This window comes from Lampetra fluviatilis, unplaced genomic scaffold, assembly GCF_964198595.1.
Source record: "Lampetra fluviatilis unplaced genomic scaffold, kcLamFluv1.1 SCAFFOLD_310, whole genome shotgun sequence".
NCBI classification, from domain to species: domain Eukaryota; kingdom Metazoa; phylum Chordata; class Hyperoartia; order Petromyzontiformes; family Petromyzontidae; genus Lampetra; species Lampetra fluviatilis.
The window spans coordinates 45,001-68,788 of record NW_027621264.1 but is presented as its reverse complement, the minus strand read 5'-3'; the positions used below and the strand labels follow the sequence as shown (position 1 = coordinate 68,788).

The 23,788-nt window shown below is 51.9% G+C and overlaps 2 protein-coding genes across 2 annotated transcripts in view; both read left to right on the top strand.

The window, feature by feature from the left end:
- Positions 1-17,693, top strand: part of LOC144955005 (nardilysin-like) — a 55,269-nt gene extending 37,576 nt beyond the window's left edge. Inside the window, exons 6-9 of the mRNA XM_078885359.1 lie at positions 8,066-8,124; positions 15,725-15,779; positions 17,345-17,449; positions 17,688-17,693. Coding sequence (XP_078741485.1) covers positions 8,066-8,124; positions 15,725-15,779; positions 17,345-17,449; positions 17,688-17,693 — 225 coding nt within the window. The remainder of the gene's footprint in view (positions 1-8,065; positions 8,125-15,724; positions 15,780-17,344; positions 17,450-17,687) is intronic.
- A 715-nt stretch (positions 17,694-18,408) lies between these two features.
- The window catches only part of LOC144955004 (nardilysin-like), a gene marked incomplete at its 3' end in the record, with an annotated part of 46,474 nt that continues 41,094 nt past the window's right edge, over positions 18,409-23,788 (top strand). The window contains exon 1 of the mRNA XM_078885358.1: positions 18,409-18,465. Within this exon, the coding sequence (XP_078741484.1) occupies positions 18,448-18,465 (18 nt within the window). The remainder of the gene's footprint in view (positions 18,466-23,788) is intronic.

Here is a 23,788-nt window from a genome sequence, read left to right as displayed (position 1 = left end):
TCTGCGACGTCCGCGCCAGACACCCTGGGGGGTCGATTCGGTCGTTATGATCCCCCGGGGCCCCACCCCTCAGGGAGGGGTTGGGTATAAAAGGGGAATGTATCGAAGGGCTCGGGAGTGATGTTTAGCTAAAGAAGAGGAGGCGGAAGACGTCTGAGATAGAGCCCTGGACTCCCCCTGGTACGCCGTCCTTATCAGGACCGCGCAGGCTCGAGCCAGTGGCGTGGTACCAGAGCCAGAGCCAGTGCTGGTCTGGACTCTGGGTACCGGGCCCGACTGACCAGTGTCGGGCCAAGATAGCCTCCCCTAGTCCACGAGAGGAGGACTCTGAGGCAGGCTAGGGTTAGCTAGAGAGGTGTGTCCTCAGATAGACGGGTGAGGGGGCCGATACCCCCTCAGTGTGTATGTCACAACGTTGGTGTTAAATAAACAAGTGTGCCTCCAACTCCGGTGTGAACGAGTCGTGAGCGTTACTACACTATTATAGAGTCAGTAGATACTATTATAGAGGCAGATACTATTATAGAGTCAGTAGATACTATTATAGAGTCAGCAGATACTATTATAGAGTCAGTAGATACTATTATAGAGTCAGCAGATACTATTATAGAGTCAGCAGATACTATTATAGAGTCAGTAGATACTATTATAGAGTCAGCAGATACTATTATAGAGTCAGTAGATACTATTATAGAGTCGGCAGATACTATTATAGAGTCAGTAGATACTATTATAGAGTCAGTAGATACTATTATAGAGTCAGTAGATACTATTATAGAGTCAGTAGATACTATTATAGAGTCAGCAGATACTATTATAGAGTCAGTAGATACTATTATAGAGTCAGTAGATACTATTATAGAGTCGGCAGATACTGTTATAGAGTCAGCAGATACTATTATAGAGTCAGTAGATACTATTATAGAGTCAGTAGATACTATTATAGAGGCAGATACTATTATAGAGTCAGTAGATACTATTATAGAGTCAGATACTACTAAATAGTCAGTAGATACTACTAAACAGTCAGTCGATACTACTATACAGTCAGTAGATACTATTATAGAGTCAGCAGATACTATTATAGAGTCAGATACTACTAAAGAGTCAGTCGATACTACTAAACAGTCAGTCGATACTATTATAGAGTCAGATACTACTAAACAGTCAGTCGATACTACTAAACAGTCAGTCGATACTATTATAGAGTCAGTAGATACTATTATAGAGGCAGATACTATTATAGAGTCAGTAGATACTATTATAGAGTCAGCAGATACTATTATAGAGTCAGTAGATACTATTATAGAGTCAGTAGATACTATTATAGAGTCAGATACTACTAAATAGTCAGTAGATACTACTAAACAGTCAGTCGATACTACTATACAGTCAGTAGATACTATTATAGAGTCAGCAGATACTATTATAGAGTCAGATACTACTAAAGAGTCAGTCGATACTACTAAACAGTCAGTCGATACTATTATAGAGTCAGATACTACTAAACAGTCAGTCGATACTACTAAACAGTCAGTCGATACTATTATAGAGTCAGTAGATACTATTATAGAGGCAGATACTATTATAGAGTCAGTAGATACTATTATAGAGTCAGCAGATACTATTATAGAGTCAGTAGATACTATTATAGAGTCAGTAGATACTATTATAGAGTCAGATACTACTAAACAGTCAGTCGATACTACTAAACAGTCAGTCGATACTATTATAGAGTCAGTAGATACTATTATAGAGGCAGATACTATTATAGAGTCAGTAGATACTATTATAGAGTCAGCAGATACTATTATAGAGTCAGTAGATACTATTATAGAGTCAGATACTACTAAACAGTCGGTAGATACTATTATAGAGTCAGTAGATACTATTATAGAGTCAGCAGATACTGTTATAGAGTCAGTAGATACTATTATAGAGTCAGTAGATACTATTATAGAGTCAGTAGATACTATTATAGAGTCAGTAGATACTATTATAGAGTCAGCAGATACTATTATAGAGTCAGTAGATACTATTATAGAGTCAGATACTACTAAAGAGTCGGTAGATACTATTATAGAGTCAGATGCTATTATAGAGTCAGTAGATGCTATTATAGAGTCAGTAGATACTATTATAGAGTCAGATACTACTAAAGAGTCGGTAGATACTATTATAGTGTCAGCAGATACTATTATAGAGTCAGATACTACTAAATAGTCAGTAGATACTATTATAGAGTCAGCAGATACTATTATAGAGTCAGATACTACTAAAGAGTCAGTAGATACTATTATAGAGTCAGTAGATACTATTATAGAGTCAGATACTACTAAATAGTCAGTCGATACTATTATAGAGTCTGTAGATACTATTATAGAGTCAGATACTACTAAATAGTCAGTCGATACTATTATAGAGTCAGTCGATACTATTATAGAGTCAGTAGATACTATTATAGAGTCAGCAGATACTATTATAGAGTCGGTAGATACTATTATAGAGTCAGTAGATACTATTATAGAGTCAGTAGATACTATTATAGAGTCAGTAGATACTATTATAGAGTCAGTAGATACTATTATAGAGTCAGCAGATACTATTATAGAGTCAGTAGATACTATTATAGAGTCAGATACTACTAAAGAGTCGGTAGATACTATTATAGAGTCAGTAGATGCTATTATAGAGTCAGTCGATACTATTATAGAGTCAGTAGATACTATTATAGAGTCAGATACTACTAAAGAGTCGGTAGATACTATTATAGAGTCAGTAGATACTATTATAGAGTCAGATACTTCTAAAGAGTCAGTAGATACTATTATAGAGTCAGTAGATACTATTATAGAGTCAGATACTACTAAATAGTCAGTCGATACTATTATAGAGTCTGTAGATACTATTATAGAGTCAGATACTACTAAATAGTCAGTCGATACTATTATATAGTCAGTCGATACTATTATAGAGTCAGTAGATACTATTATAGAGTCAGCAGATACTATTATAGAGTCGGTAGATACTATTATAGAGTCAGTAGATACTATTATAGAGTCAGTAGATACTATTATAGAGTCAGTCGATACTATTATAGAGTCAGATACTACTAAAGAGTCGGTAGATACTACTGTAGAGTCGGTAGATACTATTATAAAGTCAGCAGATACTATTATAGAGTCAGTAGATACTATTATAGAGTCAGATACTACTAAATAGTCAGTAGATACTATTATAGAGTCAGTAGATACTATTATAGAGTCAGTAGATACTATTATAGAGTCAGTAGATACTATTATAGAGTCAGATACTACTAAACAGTCAGTCGATACTATTATAGAGTCAGTAGATACTATTATAGAGTCAGATACTACTAAAGAGTCAGTAGATACTATTATAGAGTCAGTAGATACTATTATAGAGTCAGTAGATACTATTATAGAGTCAGATACTACTAAATAGTCAGTAGATACTATTATAGAGTCAGATACTATTATAGAGTCAGTAGATACTATTATAGAGTCAGATACTACTATTATAGAGTCAGATACTATTATAGAGTCAGTAGATACTATTATAGAGTCAGATACTACTAAAGAGTCAGTAGATACTATTATAGAGTCAGTAGATACTATTATAGAGTCAGATACTACTAAATAGTCGGTAGATACTACTAAATAGTCAGTAGATACTATTATAGAGTCAGATACTACTAAATAGTCGGTAGATACTACTAAATAGTCAGTAGATACTACTATAGAGTCAGATACTACTAAATAGTCAGTAGATACGATTATAGAGTCAGATACTACTAAATAGTTAGTAGATACTATTATAGAGTCAGATACTACTAAATAGTCGGTAGATACTATTATAGAGTCAGTAGATACTATTATAGAGTCAGTAGATACTACTATAGAGTCAGATACTACTAAATAGTCGGTAGATACTATTATAGAGTCAGTAGATACTATTATAGAGTCAGATACTACTAAATAGTCGGTAGATACTATTATAGAGTCAGTAGATACTACTATAGAGTCAGATACTACTAAATAGTCGGTAGATACTATTATAGAGTCAGATACTACTAAATAGTCGGTAGATACTATTATAGAGTCAGCCGATGCTATTGTAATAATCCTTCCAGAGACGGCTTCCGAATCGTTCCTTTTATTTTCCACTCCGCAATACCCTTCGCTCACTCGCTCTCCGTTGCTGACCGACAACGGAGAGAGGACAGGCCCCGCGCCAAGTCCCCAGCGCGCGCGTCGCAACCCCAGAGCCCCCGTCCGCGCTGCTACCGATCGTTCCCCCTCCACTCGCTCTTAATCCCTCCGTCGCGCGGTGCCCCCCCCAGCCAATCGTACGTGGTCCCTGTCTCAACCCTCATGGGCGACGAGCGGGACCGGCAAGCAAATCCCCCACTCGCTCTTAATCCCTCCGTCGCGCGGTGCCCCCCCCAGCCAATCGTACGTGGTCCCTGTCTCAACCCTTATGGGCGACGAGCGGGACCGGCAAGCCAATCCCCCACTCGCTCTTAATCCCTCCGTCGCGCGGTGCCCCCCCCCAGCCAATCGTACGTGGTCCCTGTCTCAACCCTTATGGGCGACGAGCGGGACCGGCAAGCCAATCCCCCACTCGCTCTTAATCCCTCCGTCGCGCGGTGCCCCCCCCAGCCAATCGTACGTGGTCCCTGTCTCAACCCTTATGGGCGACGAGCGGGACCGGCAAGCCAATCCCCCACTCGCTCTTAATCCCTCCGTCGCGCGGTGCCCCCCCCCCAGCCAATCGTACGTGGTCCCTGTCTCAACCCTTATGGGCGACGAGCGGGACCGGCAAGCCAATCCCCCACTCGCTCTTAATCCCTCCGTCGCGCGGTGCCCCCCCCAGCCAATCGTACGTGGTCCCTGTCTCAACCCTTATGGGCGACGAGCGGGACCGGCAAGCCAATCCCCCGCTCGCTCTTAATCCCTCCGTCGCGCGGTGCCCCCCCCCAGCCAATCGTACGTGGTCCCTGTCTCAACCCTTATGGGCGACGAGCGGGACCGGCAAGCCAATCCCCCACTCGCTCTTAATCCCTCCGTCGCGCGGTGCCCCCCCCCAGCCAATCGTACGTGGTCCCTGTCTCAACCCTTATGGGCGACGAGCGGGACCGGCAAGCCAATCCCCCGCTCGCTCTTAATCCCTCCGTCGCGCGGTGCCCCCCCCCAGCCAATCGTACGTGGTCCCTGTCTCAACCCTTATGGGCGACGAGCGGGACCGGCAAGCCAATCCCCCACTCGCTCTTAATCCCTCCGTCGCGCGGTCCCCCCCCAGCCAATCGTACGTGGTCCCTGTCTTAACCCTTATGGGCGACGAGCGGGACCGGCAAGCCAATCCCCCACTCGCTCTTAATCCCTCCGTCGCGCGGTCCCCCCCCCCAGCCAATCGTACGTGGTCCCTGTCTCAACCCTTATGGGCGACGAGCGGGACCGGCAAGCCAATCCCCCACTCGCTCTTAATCCCTCCGTCGCGCGGTGCCCCCCCCAGCCAATCGTACGTGGTCCCTGTCTCAACCCTTATGGGCGACGAGCGGGACCGGCAAGCCAATCCCCCACTCGCTCTTAATCCCTCCGTCGCGCGGTCCCCCCCCCCAGCCAATCGTACGTGGGCAGCTCGGAGCATTCTCGATGGTTCCCTGTCGATCCCGGGAGCGCGCCCCTCATCGGGCTCCCCCATTGGCTGGGAGCCCCCGAATGGCCGGGCCGATCACTCCTGATGACCTGTCGTGATGACCTGATGGCCTGCCGTGATGGCGCGTGGGCCATGGTTGGTCCCTGTCTCAACCCTTATGGGCGACGAGCGGGACCGGCAAGCCAATCCTCCACTCGCTCTTAATCCCTCCGTCGCGCGGTGCCCCCCAGCCAATCGTACGTGGTCCCTGTCTCAACCCTTATGGGCGACGAGCGGGACCGGCAAGCCAATCCCCCACTCGCTCTTAATCCCTCCGTCGCGCGGTGCCCCCCCCAGCCAATCGTACGTGGTCCCTGTCTCAACCCTCATGGGCGACGAGCGGGACCGGCAAGCCAATCCCCCGCTCGCTCTTAATCCCTCCGTCGCGCGGTGCCCCCCCCAGCCAATCGTACGTGGTCCCTGTCTCAACCCTCATGGGCGACGAGCGGGACCGGCAAGCCAATCCCCCGCTCGCTCTTAATCCCTCCGTCGCGCGGTGCCCCCCCCAGCCAATCGTACGTGGTTCCCTGTCTCAACCCTTATGGGCGACGAGCGGGACCGGCAAGCCAATCCCCCACTCGCTCTTAATCCCTCCGTCGCGCGGTGCCCCCCCCCAGCCAATCGTACGTGGTCCCTGTCTCAACCCTTATGGGCGACGAGCGGGACCGGCAAGCCAATCCCCCACTCGCTCTTAATCCCTCCGTCGCGCGGTCCCCCCCCCCAGCCAATCGTACGTGGGCAGCTCGGAGCATTCTCGATGGTTCCCTGTCGATCCCGGGAGCGCGCCCCTCATCGGGCTCCCCCATTGGCTGGGAGCCCCCGAATGGCCGGGCCGATCACTCCTGATGACCTGTCGTGATGACCTGATGGCCTGCCGTGATGGCGCGTGGGCCATGGTTGGTCCCTGTCTCAACCCTTATGGGCGACGAGCGGGACCGGCAAGCCAATCCCCCACTCGCTCTTAATCCCTCCGTCGCGCGGTCCCCCCCCCAGCCAATCGTACGTGGTCCCTGTCTCAACCCTTATGGGCGACGAGCGGGACCGGCAAGCCAATCCCCCGCTCGCTCTTAATCCCTCCGTCGCGCGGTCCCCCCCCCAGCCAATCGTACGTGGTCCCTGTCTCAACCCTTATGGCTGTTATGACATCTATATAGTATATCTATAGTATGCATACTATAGATATAGTATGTATACTATAGATATAGTATGTATACTATAGATATAGTATGTATACTATAGATATAGTATGTATACTATAACTATAGTATCTATACTATATCTATAGTATGTATACTATATCTATAGTATGTATACTATAACTATAGTATGTATAGTATATCTATAGTATCTATACTATATAAATGTGTGTGTGTAGGTGTATGTATATATAGTATCTATAGTATGTATACTATAACTATAGTATCTATACTATATCAATAGTATCTATACTATATAAATGTGTGTGTGTAGTATGTATCTATAGTATCTATAGTATGTATACTATAACTATAGTATCTATACTATATGTATAAATGTGTGTGTGTGTATCTATAGTATGTATACTATAACTATAGTATCTATACTATATGAATGTGTGTGTGTAGGTGTATGTATCTATAGTATCTATAGTATGTATACTATAACTATAGTATCTATACTATATGAATGTGTGTGTGTGTATCTATAGTATGTATACTATAACTATAGTATCTATACTATATGAATGTGTGTGTGTGTATCTATAGTATGTATACTATAACTATAGTATCTATACTATATGAATGTGTGTGTGTGTATCTATAGTATGTATACTATAACTATAGTATCTATACTATATGAATGTGTGTGTGTGTATCTATAGTATGTATACTATAACTATAGTATCTATACTATATGAATGTGTGTGTGTGTATCTATAGTATGTATACTATAACTATAGTATCTATACTATATGAATGTGTGTGTGTGTATCTATAGTATGTATACTATAACTATAGTATCTATACTATATGAATGTGTGTGTGTGTATCTATAGTATGTATACTATAACTATAGTATCTATACTATATGAATGTGTGTGTGTGTATCTATAGTATGTATACTATAACTATAGTATCTATACTATATGAATGTGTGTGTGTAGGTGTATGTATCTATAGTATCTATAGTATCTATACTATAACTATAGTATCTATACTATATGAATGTGTGTGTGTGTATCTATAGTATGTATACTATAACTATAGTATCTATACTATATGAATGTGTGTGTGTAGGTGTATCTATAGTATCTATAGTATGTATACTATAACTATAGTATCTATACTATATGAATGTGTGTGTGTAGGTGGTCCATCTGGTGTTCCAGTTCTTGAAGATGCTACAGCAGCAGGGGCCTCAGGAGAGGTGATAACAGTTACCACCGTTACCACGGTAACACCGTCACCATGGTAACACCACCATCACGGTAACACCGTCACCATGGTAACACCACCATCACGGTAACACCGTCACCATGGTAACACCACCATCACGGTAACACCGTCACCATGGTAACACCACCATCACGGTAACACCGTCACCATGGTAACACCACCATCACGGTAACACCGTCACCACGGTAACCACCATCGCCATGTTACCATGGTAACCCCCATCACCACGTTACCACAGTAACACCATCACTAAGTCTTTAACTTTCCGTGTCTCTCCCCCCGTGTCTCTCTCCCCGTGTCTCTCTCCCCGTGTCTCTCTCCCCGTGTCTCTCTCCCCGTGTCTCTCTCCCCGTGTCTCTCTCCCCGTGTCTCTCTCCCCGTGTCTCTCTCCCCCCGTGTCTCTCTCCCCGTGTCTCTCTCCCCGTGTCTCTCTCCCCGTGTCTCTCTCCCCGTGTCTCTCTCCCCGTGTCTCTCTCCCCGTGTCTCTCTCCCCGTGTCTCTCTCCCCGTGTCTCTCTTCCCGTGTCTCTCTCTCCCCGTGTCTCTCTCCCCGTGTCTCTCTCTCCCCGTGTCTCTCTCTCCCCGTGTCTCTCTCCCCGTGTCTCTCTCTCTCTCTCCCCGTGTCTCTCTCTCCCCGTGTCTCTCTCTCTCTCTCACCGTGTCTCTCTCACCGTGTCTCTCTCCCCGTGTCTCTCTCTGTGTGTGTCTGTCTCTCCCCCCGTGTCTCTCCCCCCACGTGTCTCTCTCTCCCCGTGTCTCTCTCCCCGTGTCTCTCTCCCCGTGTCTCTCTCCCCGTGTCTCTCTCCCCGTGTCTCACCCGTGTCCCCGTGTCTCTCTCCCCGTGTCTCTCTCCCCGTGTCTCTCTCTGTGTGTGTCTCTCTCTCTCCCCGTGTCTCTCTCCCCGTGTCTCTCTCCCCGTGTTTCTCTCACCGTGTCTCTCTCCCCGTGTCTCTCTCACCGTGTCTCTCTCACCGTGTCTCTCTCACCGTGTCTCTCTCACCGTGTCTCTCTCCCCGTGTCTCTCTCCCCGTGTCTCTCTCCCCGTGTCTCTCTCCCCGTGTCTCTCTCCCCGTGTCTCTCTCCCCGTGTCTCTCTCCCCGTGTCTCTCTCCCCGTGTCTCTCTCCCCGTGTCTCTCTCCCCGTGTCTCTCTCCCCGTGTCTCTTTCTCCGTGTCTCTCTCCCCGTGTCTCTCTCCCCGTGTCTCTCTCCCCGTGTCTCTCTCCCCGTGTCTCTCTCCCCGTGCCTCTCTCCCCGTGTCTCTCTCCCCGTGTCTCTCTCACCGTGTCTCTCTCCCCGTGTCTCTCTCCCCGTGTCTCTCTCCCCGTGTCTCTCTCCCCGTGTCTCTCTCCCCGTGTCTCTCTCCCCGTGTCTCTCTCCCCGTGTCTCTCTCCCCGTGCCTCTCTCCCCGTGTCTCTCTCCCCGTGTCTCTCTCCCCGTGTCTCTCTCCCCGTGTCTCTCTCCCCGTGTCTCTCTCCCCGTGTCTCTTTCCCCGTGTCTCTCTCCCCGTGTCTCTCTCCCCGTGTCTCTCTCCCCGTGTCTCTCTCCCCGTGTCTCTCTCCCCGTGTCTCTCTCCCCGTGTCTCTTTCTCCGTGTCTCTCTCCCCGTGTCTCTCTCCCCGTGTCTCTTTCCCCGTGTCTCTCTCCCCGTGTCTCTCTCCCCGTGTCTCTCTCCCCGTGTCTCTCTCCCCGTGTCTCTCTCCCCGTGTCTCTCTCCCCGTGTCTCTCTCCCCGTGTCTCTCTCCCCGTGTCTCTCTCCCCGTGTCTCTTTCCCCGTGTCTCTCTCCCCGTGTCTCTCTCCCCGTGTCTCTCTCCCCGTGTCTCTCTCCCCGTGTCTCTCTCCCCGTGTCTCTCTCCCCGTGTCTCTCTCACCGTGTCTCTCTCCCCGTGTCTCTCTTCCCGTGTCTCTCTCTCCCCGTGTCTCTCTCCCCGTGTCTCTCTCTCCCCGTGTCTCTCTCTCCCCGTGTCTCTCTCCCCGTGTCTCTCTCTCTCTCTCCCCGTGTCTCTCTCTCCCCGTGTCTCTCTCTCTCTCTCACCGTGTCTCTCTCACCGTGTCTCTCTCCCCGTGTCTCTCTCTGTGTGTGTCTGTCTCTCCCCCCGTGTCTCTCCCCCCACGTGTCTCTCTCTCCCCGTGTCTCTCTCCCCGTGTCTCTCTCCCCGTGTCTCTCTCCCCGTGTCTCTCTCCCCGTGTCTCACCCGTGTCCCCGTGTCTCTCTCCCCGTGTCTCTCTCCCCGTGTCTCTCTCTGTGTGTGTCTCTCTCTCTCCCCGTGTCTCTCTCCCCGTGTCTCTCTCCCCGTGTTTCTCTCACCGTGTCTCTCTCCCCGTGTCTCTCTCACCGTGTCTCTCTCACCGTGTCTCTCTCACCGTGTCTCTCTCACCGTGTCTCTCTCCCCGTGTCTCTCTCCCCGTGTCTCTCTCCCCGTGTCTCTCTCCCCGTGTCTCTCTCCCCGTGTCTCTCTCCCCGTGTCTCTCTCCCCGTGTCTCTCTCCCCGTGTCTCTCTCCCCGTGTCTCTCTCCCCGTGTCTCTCTCCCCGTGTCTCTCTCCCCGTGTCTCTTTCTCCGTGTCTCTCTCCCCGTGTCTCTCTCCCGGTGTCTCTCTCCCCGTGTCTCTCTCCCCGTGTCTCTCTCCCCGTGCCTCTCTCCCCGTGTCTCTCTCCCCGTGTCTCTCTCACCGTGTCTCTCTCCCCGTGTCTCTCTCCCCGTGTCTCTCTCCCCGTGTCTCTCTCCCCGTGTCTCTCTCCCCGTGTCTCTCTCCCCGTGTCTCTCTCCCCGTGTCTCTCTCCCCGTGCCTCTCTCCCCGTGTCTCTCTCCCCGTGTCTCTCTCCCCGTGTCTCTCTCCCCGTGTCTCTCTCCCCGTGTCTCTCTCCCCGTGTCTCTCTCCCCGTGTCTCTTTCCCCGTGTCTCTCTCCCCGTGTCTCTCTCCCCGTGTCTCTCTCCCCGTGTCTCTCTCCCCGTGTCTCTCTCCCCGTGTCTCTCTCCCCGTGTCTCTTTCTCCGTGTCTCTCTCCCCGTGTCTCTCTCCCCGTGTCTCTTTCCCCGTGTCTCTCTCCCCGTGTCTCTCTCCCCGTGTCTCTCTCCCCGTGTCTCTCTCCCCGTGTCTCTCTCCCCGTGTCTCTCTCCCCGTGTCTCTCTCCCCGTGTCTCTTTCTCCGTGTCTCTCTCCCCGTGTCTCTCTCCCCGTGTCTCTCTCCCCGTGTCTCTCTCCCCGTGTCTCTCTCCCCGTGCCTCTCTCCCCGTGTCTCTCTCCCCGTGTCTCTCTCACCGTGTCTCTCTCCCCGTGTCTCTCTCCCCGTGTCTCTCTCCCCGTGTCTCTCTCCCCGTGTCTCTCTCCCCGTGTCTATCTCCCCGTGTCTCTCTCCCCGTGTCTCTCTCCCCGTGTCTCTCTCCCCGTGTCTCTCTCCCCGTGTCTCTCCCCCCGTGTCTCTCTCCCCGTGTCTCTCTCACCGTGTCTCTCTCCCCGTGTCTCTCTCCCCGTGTCTCTCTCCCCGTGTCTCTCTCCCCGTGTCTCTCTCCCCGTGTCTCTCTCCCCGTGTCTCTCTCCCCGTGTCTCTCTCCCCGTGTCTCTCCCCCCGTGTCTCTCTCCCCGTGTCTCTCTCCCCGTGTCTCTCTCCCCGTGTCTCTCTCCCCGTGTCTCTCTCCCCGTGTCTCTCTCCCCGTGTCTCTCCCCGTGTCTCTCTCCCCGTGTCTCTCTCCCCGTGTCTCTTTCTCCGTGTCTCTCTCCCCGTGTCTCTCTCCCCGTGTCTCTCTCCCCGTGTCTCTCTCCCCGTGTCTCTCTCCCCGTGTCTCTCTCCCCGTGTCTCTCTCCCCGTGTCTCTCTCCCCGTGTCTATCTCCCCGTGTCTATCTCCCCGTGTCTCTCTCCCCGTGTCTCTCTCCCCGTGTCTCTTTCTCCGTGTCTCTCTCCCCGTGTCTCTCTCCCCGTGTCTCTCTCACCGTGTCTCTCTCCCCGTGCCTCTCTCCCCGTGTCTCTCTCCCCGTGTCTCTCTCCCCGTGTCTCTCTCCCCGTGTCTCTCTCCCCGTGTCTCTCTCCCCGTGTCTCTCTCCCCGTGTCTCTCCCCCCGTGTCTCTCTCTCCCCGCGTCTCTCTCCCCGTGTCTCTCTCCCCGTGTCTCTCTCCCCGTGCCTCTCTCACCGTGCCTCTCTCCCCGTGTCTCTCTCCCCGTGTCTCTCTCCCCGTGTCTCTCTCCCCGTGTCTCTCTCCCCGTGTCTCTCTCCCCGTGTCTCTCTCACCGTGTCTCTCTCCCCGTGTCTCTCTCCCCGTGTCTCTCTCCCCGTGTCTCTCTCCCCGTGTCTCTCTCCCCGTGTCTCTCTCCCCGTGTCTCTCTCCCCGTGTCTCTCTCCCCGTGCCTCTCTCCCCGTGTCTCTCTCCCCGTGTCTCTCTCCCCGTGTCTCTCTCCCCGTGTCTCTCTCCCCGTGTCTCTCTCCCCGTGCCTCTCTCCCCGTGTCTCTCTCCCCGTGTCTCTCTCCCCGTGTCTCTCTCCCCGTGTCTCTCTCCCCGTGTCTCTCTCCCCGTGCCTCTCTCCCCGTGTCTCTCTCCCCGTGCCTCTCTCCCCGTGCCTCTCTCCCCGTGTCTCTCTCCCCGTGTCTCTCTCCCCGTGTCTCTCTCCCCGTGTCTCTCTCCCCGTGTCTCTCTCTCCCCGTGTCTCTCTCTCCCCGTGTCTCTCTCCCCGTGTCTCTCTCTCTCTCTCCCCGTGTCTCTCTCTCCCCGTGTCTCTCTCTCTCTCTCACCGTGTCTCTCTCACCGTGTCTCTCTCCTCGTGTCTCTCTCTGTGTGTGTCTGTCTCTCTCCCCGTGTCTCTCTCCCCGTGTCTCTCTCCCCGTGTCTCTCTCCCCGTGTCTCTCTCCCCGTGTCTCTCTCCCCGTGTCTCTCTCACCGTGTCTCTCTCCCCGTGTCTCTCTCCCCGTGTCTCTCTCCCCGTGTCTCTCTCCCCGTGTCTCTCTCCCCGTGTCTCTCTCCCCGTGTCTCTTTCCCCGTGTCTCTCTCCCCGTGTCTCTCTCCCCGTGTCTCTCTCCCCGTGTCTCTCTCCCCGTGTCTCTCTCCCCGTGTCTCTCTCCCCGTGTCTCTCTCCCCGTGTCTCTCTCCCCGTGTCTCTCTCCCCGTGTCTCTTTCCCCGTGTCTCTCTCCCCGTGTCTCTCTCCCCGTGTCTCTCTCCCCGTGTCTCTCTCCCCGTGTCTCTCTCCCCGTGTCTCTCTCCCCGTGTCTCTTTCTCCGTGTCTCTCTCCCCGTGTCTCTCTCCCCGTGTCTCTTTCCCCGTGTCTCTCTCCCCGTGTCTCTCTCCCCGTGTCTCTCTCCCCGTGTCTCTCTCCCCGTGTCTCTCTCCCCGTGTCTCTCTCCCCGTGTCTCTCTCCCCGTGTCTCTTTCTCCGTGTCTCTCTCCCCGTGTCTCTCTCCCCGTGTCTCTCTCCCCGTGTCTCTCTCCCCGTGTCTCTCTCCCCGTGCCTCTCTCCCCGTGTCTCTCTCCCCGTGTCTCTCTCACCGTGTCTCTCTCCCCGTGTCTCTCTCCCCGTGTCTCTCTCCCCGTGTCTCTCTCCCCGTGTCTCTCTCCCCGTGTCTCTCTCCCCGTGTCTCTCTCCCCGTGTCTCTCTCCCCGTGCCTCTCTCCCCGTGTCTCTCTCCCCGTGTCTCTCTCCCCGTGTCTCTCTCCCCGTGTCTCTCTCCCCGTGTCTCTCTCCCCGTGTCTCTTTCCCCGTGTCTCTCTCCCCGTGTCTCTCTCCCCGTGTCTCTCTCCCCGTGTCTCTCTCCCCGTGTCTCTCTCCCCGTGTCTCTCTCCCCGTGTCTCTCTCCCCGTGTCTCTCTCCCCGTGTCTCTCTCCCCGTGTCTCTCTCCCCGTGTCTCTTTCCCCGTGTCTCTCTCCCCGTGTCTCTCTCCCCGTGTCTCTCTCCCCGTGTCTCTCTCTCCGTGTCTCTCTCCCCGTGTCTCTCTCCCCGTGTCTCTCTCCCCGTGTCTCTTTCTCCGTGTCTCTCTCCCCGTGTCTCTCTCCCCGTGTCTCTCTCCCCGTGTCTCTCTCCCCGTGTCTCTCTCCCCGTGCCTCTCTCCCCGTGTCTCTCTCCCCGTGTCTCTCTCACCGTGTCTCTCTCCCCGTGTCTCTCTCCCCGTGTCTCTCTCCCCGTGTCTCTCTCCCCGTGTCTATCTCCCCGTGTCTCTCTCCCCGTGTCTCTCTCCCCGTGTCTCTCTCCCCGTGTCTCTCTCCCCGTGTCTCTCCCCCCGTGTCTCTCTCCCCGTGTCTCTCTCACCGTGTCTCTCTCCCCGTGTCTCTCTCCCCGTGTCTCTCTCCCCGTGTCTCTCTCCCCGTGTCTCTCTCCCCGTGTCTCTCTCCCCGTGTCTCTCTCCCCGTGTCTCTCTCCCCGTGTCTCTCCCCCCGTGTCTCTCCCCCCGTGTCTCTCTCCCCGTGTCTCTCTCCCCGTGTCTCTCTCCCCGTGTCTCTCTCCCCGTGTCTCTCTCCCCGTGTCTCTCTCCCCGTGTCTCTTTCTCCGTGTCTCTCTCCCCGTGTCTCTCTCCCCGTGTCTCTCTCCCCGTGTCTCTCTCCCCGTGTCTCTCTCCCCGTGTCTCTCTCCCCGTGTCTCTCTCCCCGTGTCTCTCTCCCCGTGTCTATCTCCCCGTGTCTATCTCCCCGTGTCTCTCTCCCCGTGTCTCTCTCCCCGTGTCTCTTTCTCCGTGTCTCTCTCCCCGTGTCTCTCTCCCCGTGTCTCTCTCACCGTGTCTCTCTCCCCGTGCCTCTCTCCCCGTGCCTCTCTCCCCGTGCCTCTCTCCCCGTGTCTCTCTCCCCGTGTCTCTCTCCCCGTGTCTCTCTCCCCGTGTCTCTCCCCCCGTGTCTCTCTCTCCCCGCGTCTCTCTCCCCGTGTCTCTCTCCCCGTGTCTCTCTCCCCGTGCCTCTCTCCCCGTGTCTCTCTCCCCGTGTCTCTCTCCCCGTGTCTCTCTCCCCGTGTCTCTCTCCCCGTGTCTCTCTCCCCGTGTCTCTCTCACCGTGTCTCTCTCCCCGTGTCTCTCTCCCCGTGCCTCTCTCACCGTGCCTCTCTCCCCGTGTCTCTCTCCCCGTGTCTCTCTCCCCGTGTCTCTCTCCCCGTGTCTCTCTCCCCGTGTCTCTCTCCCCGTGTCTCTCTCACCGTGTCTCTCTCCCCGTGTCTCTCTCCCCGTGTCTCTCTCCCCGTGTCTCTCTCCCCGTGTCTCTCTCCCCGTGTCTCTCTCCCCGTGTCTCTCTCCCCGTGTCTCTCTCCCCGTGTCTCTCTCCCCGTGCCTCTCTCCCCGTGCCTCTCTCCCCGTGTCTCTCTCCCCGTGTCTCTCTCCCCGTGTCTCTCTCCCCGTGCCTCTCTCCCCGTGTCTCTCTCCCCGTGTCTCTCTCCCCGTGTCTCTCTCCCCGTGTCTCTCTCCCCGTGTCTCTCTCCCCGTGCCTCTCTCCCCGTGTCTCTCTCCCCGTGCCTCTCTCCCCGTGCCTCTCTCCCCGTGTCTCTCTCCCCGTGTCTCTCTCCCCGTGTCTCTCTCCCCGTGTCTCTCTCCCCGTGTCTCTCTCCCCGTGTCTCTCTCCCCGTGTCTCTCTCCCCGTGTCTCTCTCCCCGTGTCTCTCTCCCCGTGTCTCGTTCCAGGATCTATCGTGAGATACAGCAAATTGAAGAAAACGACTTCAGATTTCAGGACCAGGTGATGATGATACTACTGATGATGATGATGATACTACTGATGATGATGATGATGTTGATACTACTACTGATGATGATGTTGTTGCTGATGATGATGATGATACTACTACTGATGATGATGATGATACTAATGCTGATGATGATGATGATACTACTGATGATGCTGATGATGATGATACTACTGATGATGATGTTGATACTACTGATGATGATGATGATGATACTACTGATGATGATGATGATACTACTAATGATGATGATGATGATGATACTGATGATGATAATACTACTGATGATGATGATGATGATACTACTGATGATGATGATGATACTACTACTGATGATGATGATGATGATACTGATGATGATACTACTACTGATGATGATGATACTACTACTGTGATGATGATGAGACTACTACTGTGATGATGATGATACTACTGATGATGATGATGATGATGATACTACTACTGATGATGATGATGATACTACTGATGATGATGATACTACTGATGATGATGATGATGATGATACTACTACTGATGATGATGATGATACTACTGATGATGATGATACTACTACTGATGATGATGATGATACTACTGATGATGATGATACTACTACTGTGATGATGATGATGATACTACTGATGATGATGATGATGATGATACTACTGATGATGATGATGATGATACTACTGATGATGATGATACTTCTACTGTGATGATGATGATGATACTACTACTGATGATGATGATGATACTACTGATGATGATGATGATGTTGATACTACTACTGATGATGATGTTGCTGATGATGATGATGATACTACTGATGATGATGATGATGTTGATACTACTATTGATGATGATGATGTTGCTGATGATGATGATGATACTACTGATGATGATGATGATGATACTACTGATGATGCTGATGATACTACTACTGATGATGATGATGTTGCTGATGATGATGATGATGCTACTGATGATGATGATGATGAAACTACTGATGATGATGATGAAACTACTACTGATGATGATGATGATACTACTGATGATGATGATGATGATGATACTACTGATGATGATGATACTACTGATGATGATGATACTACTGATGATGATGCTGATGATGATAATACTGATGATGATGATGATACTACTACTGATGATGATGATGATACTACTGATGATGATGATAATGATGATACTACTACTGATGATGATGATACTGATGATGATGATGATGATGATACTACTACTGATGATGATGATACTACTGATGATGATGTTGATGCTACTACTGATGATGATGATGATACTACTACTGATGATGATGATGATACTACTGATGATGTTGATGCTACTGATGATGATGATGATGATGATACTACTACTGATGATGATGATGATACTACTGATGATGATGATGATACTACTGATGATGATGATGATGTTGATACTACTGATGATGATGATGATGATACTACTGATGATGATGATGATGATACTACTACTGATGATGATGATACTACTACTGATGCTGATGATGATGATGCAGGAGGAGCCGATTGACACGGTGGAGAATCTGTGTGAGAACCTGCAGCGCTACGCAGCACACGACGTGATAGTGGGAGACCAGCTTCTCATGGACTACCAGCCAGAGGTAGCCTCACCACTCACCACTCACTCACTCACTCAGACAGTCACCCACACACTCACTCACTCAGTCACCCACTCACTCAGCCAGTCACCCACTCACTCACTCAGACAGTCACCCACTCACTCACTCAGACAGTCACCCACTCACTCACTCACTCACTCACTCACCCACTCACTCACTCAGCGCTACGCAGCACACGACGTGATAGTGGGAGACCAGCTTCTCATGGACTACCAGCCAGAGGTAGCCTCACCACTCACCCCTCACTCCACTCACTCAGACAGTCACCCACACACTCACTCACTCAGTCACCCACTCACTCACTCACTCAGTCACTCAGTCAGTCACTCACCCACTCACTCACTCAGCCAGTCACTCACTCACTCACTCAGCCAGTCACTCACTCACTCACTCAGCCAGTCACTCAGTCACTCAGTCACTCACTCACTCACTCAGCCACTCACTCACTCACTCACCCCTCACTCACTCACTCAGTCACTCACTCACTCACTCACTCAGTCACCCACTCACTCAGCCAGTCACCCACTCACTCACTCAGACAGTCACCCACTCACTCACTCACTCACTCACCCACTCACTCACTCACTCAGTCACTCACTCACTCACTCACTCACTCAGCCAGTCACCCACTCACTCACTCACCCACTCACTCACTCACTCACTCACTCACCACTCACTCACTCACTCACCACTCACTCACTCACTCACTCACTCACTCACCACTCACTCAGTCACCCACTCACTCACTCACCCACCCACTCACTCAGCGCTACGCAGCACACGACGTGATAGTGGGAGACCAGCTTCTCATGGACTACCAGCCGCAGGCAACCTCACCACTCACCCCTCACTCACTCACTCAGACAGTCACTCAGTCACTCACTCACTCACCACTCACTCAGTCACTCACTCACTCACTCACTCACCCACTCACTCAGCGCTACGCAGCACACGACGTGATAGCGGGAGACCAGCTTCTCATGGACTACCAGCCAGAGGTAGCCTCACCACTCACCCCTCACTCACTCACTCAGACAGTCACCCACTCACTCACTCACCCACTCACTCACTCACTCACTCACTCACTCACTCACTCACTCACTCACTCACTCACTCACTCACTCAGCCAGTCACCCACTCACTCACTCACTCAGTCACTCACCCACTCACTCACTCACTCAGCCAGTCACCCACTCACTCACTCACTCAGTCACTCACCCACTCACTCACTCACTCAGCCAGTCACCCACTCACTCAGCGCTACGCAGCACACGACGTGATAGTGGGAGACCAGCTTCTCATGGACTACCAGCCGCAGGCAACCTCACCACTCACCCCTCACTCACTCACTCAGACAGTCACTCAGTCACTCACTCACTCACTCAGTCACTCACTCACTCAGCCAGTCACTCAGTCACTCACTCACTCAGCCAGTCACTCAGTCACCCACTCACTCAGCGCTACGCAGCACACGACGTGATAGTGGGAGACCAGCTTCTCATGGACTACCAGCCGCAGACAACCTCACCACTCACCCCTCACTCACTCACTCAGCCAGTCACTCACTCACACACTCAGCCAGTCACTCAGTCACTCACTCAGACAGTCACTCACTCACTCACTCACTCACTCACTCACCCACTCAGTCACTCACTCAGTCACTCACTCAGTCACTCACTCACCCACTCACTCACTCACTCACCCACTCAGTCACTCACTCACTCAGTCACTCACTCAGTCACTCACTCACTCACTCACTCACCCACTCAGTCACTCACTCAGTCACTCACTCAGTCACTCACTCACCCACTCACTCACTCACTCACCCACTCAGTCACTCACTCACTCAGTCACTCACTCACTCACTCACTCACTCACTCACCCACTCAGTCACTCACTCACTCACTCAGTCACTCACTCAGTCACTCACTCACTCACTCACTCAGCCAGTCACCCACTCAGTCACTCACTCAGTCACTCACTCACTCACTCAGTGCTACGCAGCACACGACGTGATAGTGGGAGACCAGCTTCTCATGGACTACCAGCCAGAGGCAACCTCACCACTCACCACTCACTCACTCACTCAGTCAGACAGTCACTCACTCACTCACTCACTCACCCACTCACTCACTCACTCAGCCACTCACTCACTCACTCAGCCACTCACTCACTCACTCACCCACTCACTCACTCAGTCACTCACTCACTCAGCCAGTCACTCACTCACTCACTCAGTCACTCACTCAGTCACTCACTCAGTCACTCACTCACCCACTCACTCACTCACTCACCCACTCAGTCACTCACTCAGTCACTCACTCAGTCACTCACTCACTCACTCAGCCAGTCACTCACTCACTCACTCAGTCACTCACTCACTCACTCACTCACCCACTCACTCACTCACTCACCCACTCACTCACTCACTCAGCCACTCACTCACTCACTCAGCCACTCACTCACTCACTCACCCACTCACTCACTCAGTCACTCACTCACTCAGCCAGTCACTCACTCACTCACTCAGTCACTCACTCAGTCACTCACTCAGTCACTCACTCACCCACTCACTCACTCACTCACCCACTCAGTCACTCACTCAGTCACTCACTCAGTCACTCACTCACTCACTCAGCCAGTCACTCAGTCACTCACTCAGTCACTCACTCACTCACTCACTCACCCACTCAGTCACTCACTCAGTCACTCACTCAGTCACTCACTCACCCACTCACTCACTCACTCACCCACTCAGTCACTCACTCAGTCACTCACTCAGTCACTCACTTACTCACTCAGCCAGTCACTCACTCACTCACTCAGTCACTCACTCACTCACTCACTCACCCACTCAGTCACTCACTCAGTCACTCACTCAGTCACTCACTCACCCACTCACTCACTCACTCACCCACTCAGTCACTCACTCACTCACTCACTCACTCAGTCACTCACTCACTCACTCACCCACTCACTCACTCACCCACTCACTCACACACTCAGCCACTCACTCACTCACTCACCCACTCACTCACTCACTCAGTCACTCACTCACTCAGCCAGTCACTCACTCACTCACTCAGTCACTCACTCAGTCACTCACTCAGTCACTCACTCACCCACTCACTCACTCACTCACCCACTCAGTCACTCACTCAGTCACTCACTCAGTCACTCACTCACTCACTCAGCCAGTCACTCAGTCACTCACTCAGTCACTCACTCACTCACTCACTCACTCACCCACTCAGTCACTCACTCAGTCACTCACTCAGTCACTCACTCACCCACTCACTCACTCACTCACCCACTCAGTCACTCACTCAGTCACTCACTCAGTCACTCACTCACTCACTCAGCCAGTCACTCACTCACTCACTCACTCAGTCACTCACTCACTCACTCACTCACTCACCCACTCAGTCACTCACTCAGTCACTCACTCAGTCACTCACTCACCCACTCACTCACTCACTCACCCACTCAGTCACTCACTCACTCACTCACTCACTCAGTCACTCACTCACTCACTCACTCACTCACCCACTCACTCACTCACTCAGTCACTCACTCACTCAGCCAGTCACTCACTCACCCACTCACTCACTCAGCCAGTCACCCACTCACTCACTCACTCAGTCACTCACTCAGTCACACACTCAGCCACTCACTCACTCAGTCACTCACTCAGTCACTCACTCAGCCACTCACTCACTCACTCAGTCACTCACTCAGTCACTCAGTCACTCACTCACTCAGTCACTCAGTCACTCACACACACAGTCACTCACTCACTCAGTCACTCACTCACTCAGTCACTCACTCACTCACACAGTCACTCACTCACTCAGTCACTCACTCACTCAGTCACTCACCCACTCACTCACACAGTCACTCACTCACTCAGTCACTCACTCACTCAGTCACTCACTCACTCACCACTCACTCACCACTCACCACTCACTCACTCAGTCACTCACTCACTCAGTCACTCACTCACTCACTCACCCACTCCTCACTCACTCACTCACTCAGTCACCCACTCACTCACTCAGTCACTCACTCACTCACCCACTCATTCACCCACTCACTCACTCACTCACCCACTCACTCACTCAGCCAGTCACCCACTCACTCACTCACTCAGTCACTCACCCACTCACTCACTCACTCAGTCACCCACTCACTCACTCACTCAGTCACTCACTCACTCACTCACCACTCACTCACCACTCACCACTCACTCACTCAGTCACTCACTCACTCAGTCACTCACTCACTCACCCACTCACTCACTCAGTCACTCACCCACTCACTCACTCACTCACCCACTCACTCACTCAGCCAGTCACCCACTCACTCACTCACTCACTCACTCACTCAGTCAGTCACCCACTCACTCACTCACTCACCCACTCACACACTCACTCACTCACCCACTCACCACTCACCACTCACCCACTCACCACTCACCACTCACCCACTCACCCACTCACCACTCACCACTCACCACTCACCACTCACTCACACACTCACTCACTCACTTATACACTCACCCACTCACCACTCACCACTCACCCACTCACCACTCACTCACACACTCACTCACTCACTCATACACTCACACACACACTCACTCATACACTCACTCACTCACACACTCACTCACACTCACTCACTCACTCACACACTCACACACTCACTCACTCACTCACACACTCACTCACCCACTCACTCACTCACTCACTCACACACTCACTCACCACACACTCACTCACTCACACACTCACTCACACACTCACACACTCACTCACCCACTCACTCACTCACTCACACACTCACACACTCACACACTCACTCACTCCACTCACACACTCACTCACCACTCACTCATACACTCACCCACTCACCCACTCACTCACACACTCACTCACCTCACACCACTCACTCACCACTCAATCATACACTCACTCACTCACACACTCACTCACCCACTCACCCACTCACTCACACACTCACTCACTCACACACTCACTCACCACTCACTCATACACTCACTCACTCACTCACCCACTCACCCACTCACTCACACACTCACTCACTCACACACTCACTCACCACTCACTCATACACTCACTCACTCACTCACACACTCACTCACACACTCACTCACACACTCACTCACTCACACACTCACTCACCACTCACTCATACACTCACCCACTCACCCACTCACTCACACACTCACTCACTCACACACTCACTCACCACTCACTCATACACTCACTCACTCACACACTCACTCACCCACTCACCCACTCACTCACACACTCACTCACTCACACACTCACTCACTCACTCACCACACTCACTCACACACTCACTCACTCACACACTCACTCACTCACACACTCACTCACCCACTCACTCACTCACTCACACACTCACACACTCACTCACTCACCCACTCACTCACTCACTCACTCACTCACTCACTCACCCACTCACTCACTCACTCACACACTCACTCACACACTCACTCACTCACTTATACACTCACCCACTCACACACTCACTCACTCACCCACTCACCACTCACTCACACACTCACTCACTCACTTATACACTCACCCACTCACCACTCACCACTCACCCACTCACCACTCACTCACACACTCACTCACTCACTCACCCACTCACACACTCACTCACTCACCCACTCACCACTCACCACTCACCCACTCACCACTCACCACTCACCACTCACCCACTCACCACTCACCACTCACCACTCACCCACTCACCACTCACCACTCACCCACTCACCCACTCACCACTCACCACTCACCACTCACCCACTCACCACTCACCCACTCACCCACTCACCACTCACTCACACACTCACTCACTCACTCACCCACTCACCACTCACTCACTCACCCACTCACCACTCACTCACACACTCACTCACTCACTTATACACTCACCCACTCACCACTCACCCACTCACCACTCACTCACACACTCACTCACTCACTCACCCACTCACACACTCACTCACTCACCCACTCACCACTCACCACTCACCCACTCACCCACTCACCACTCACCACTCACCACTCACCCACTCACCACTCACCACTCACCCACTCACCCACTCACCACTCACCACTCACCACTCACCCACTCACCACTCACCCACTCACCCACTCACCACTCACTCACACACTCACTCACTCACTCACCCACTCACACACTCACTCACTCACCCACTCACCACTCACCACTCACCCACTCACCACTCACCACTCACCCACT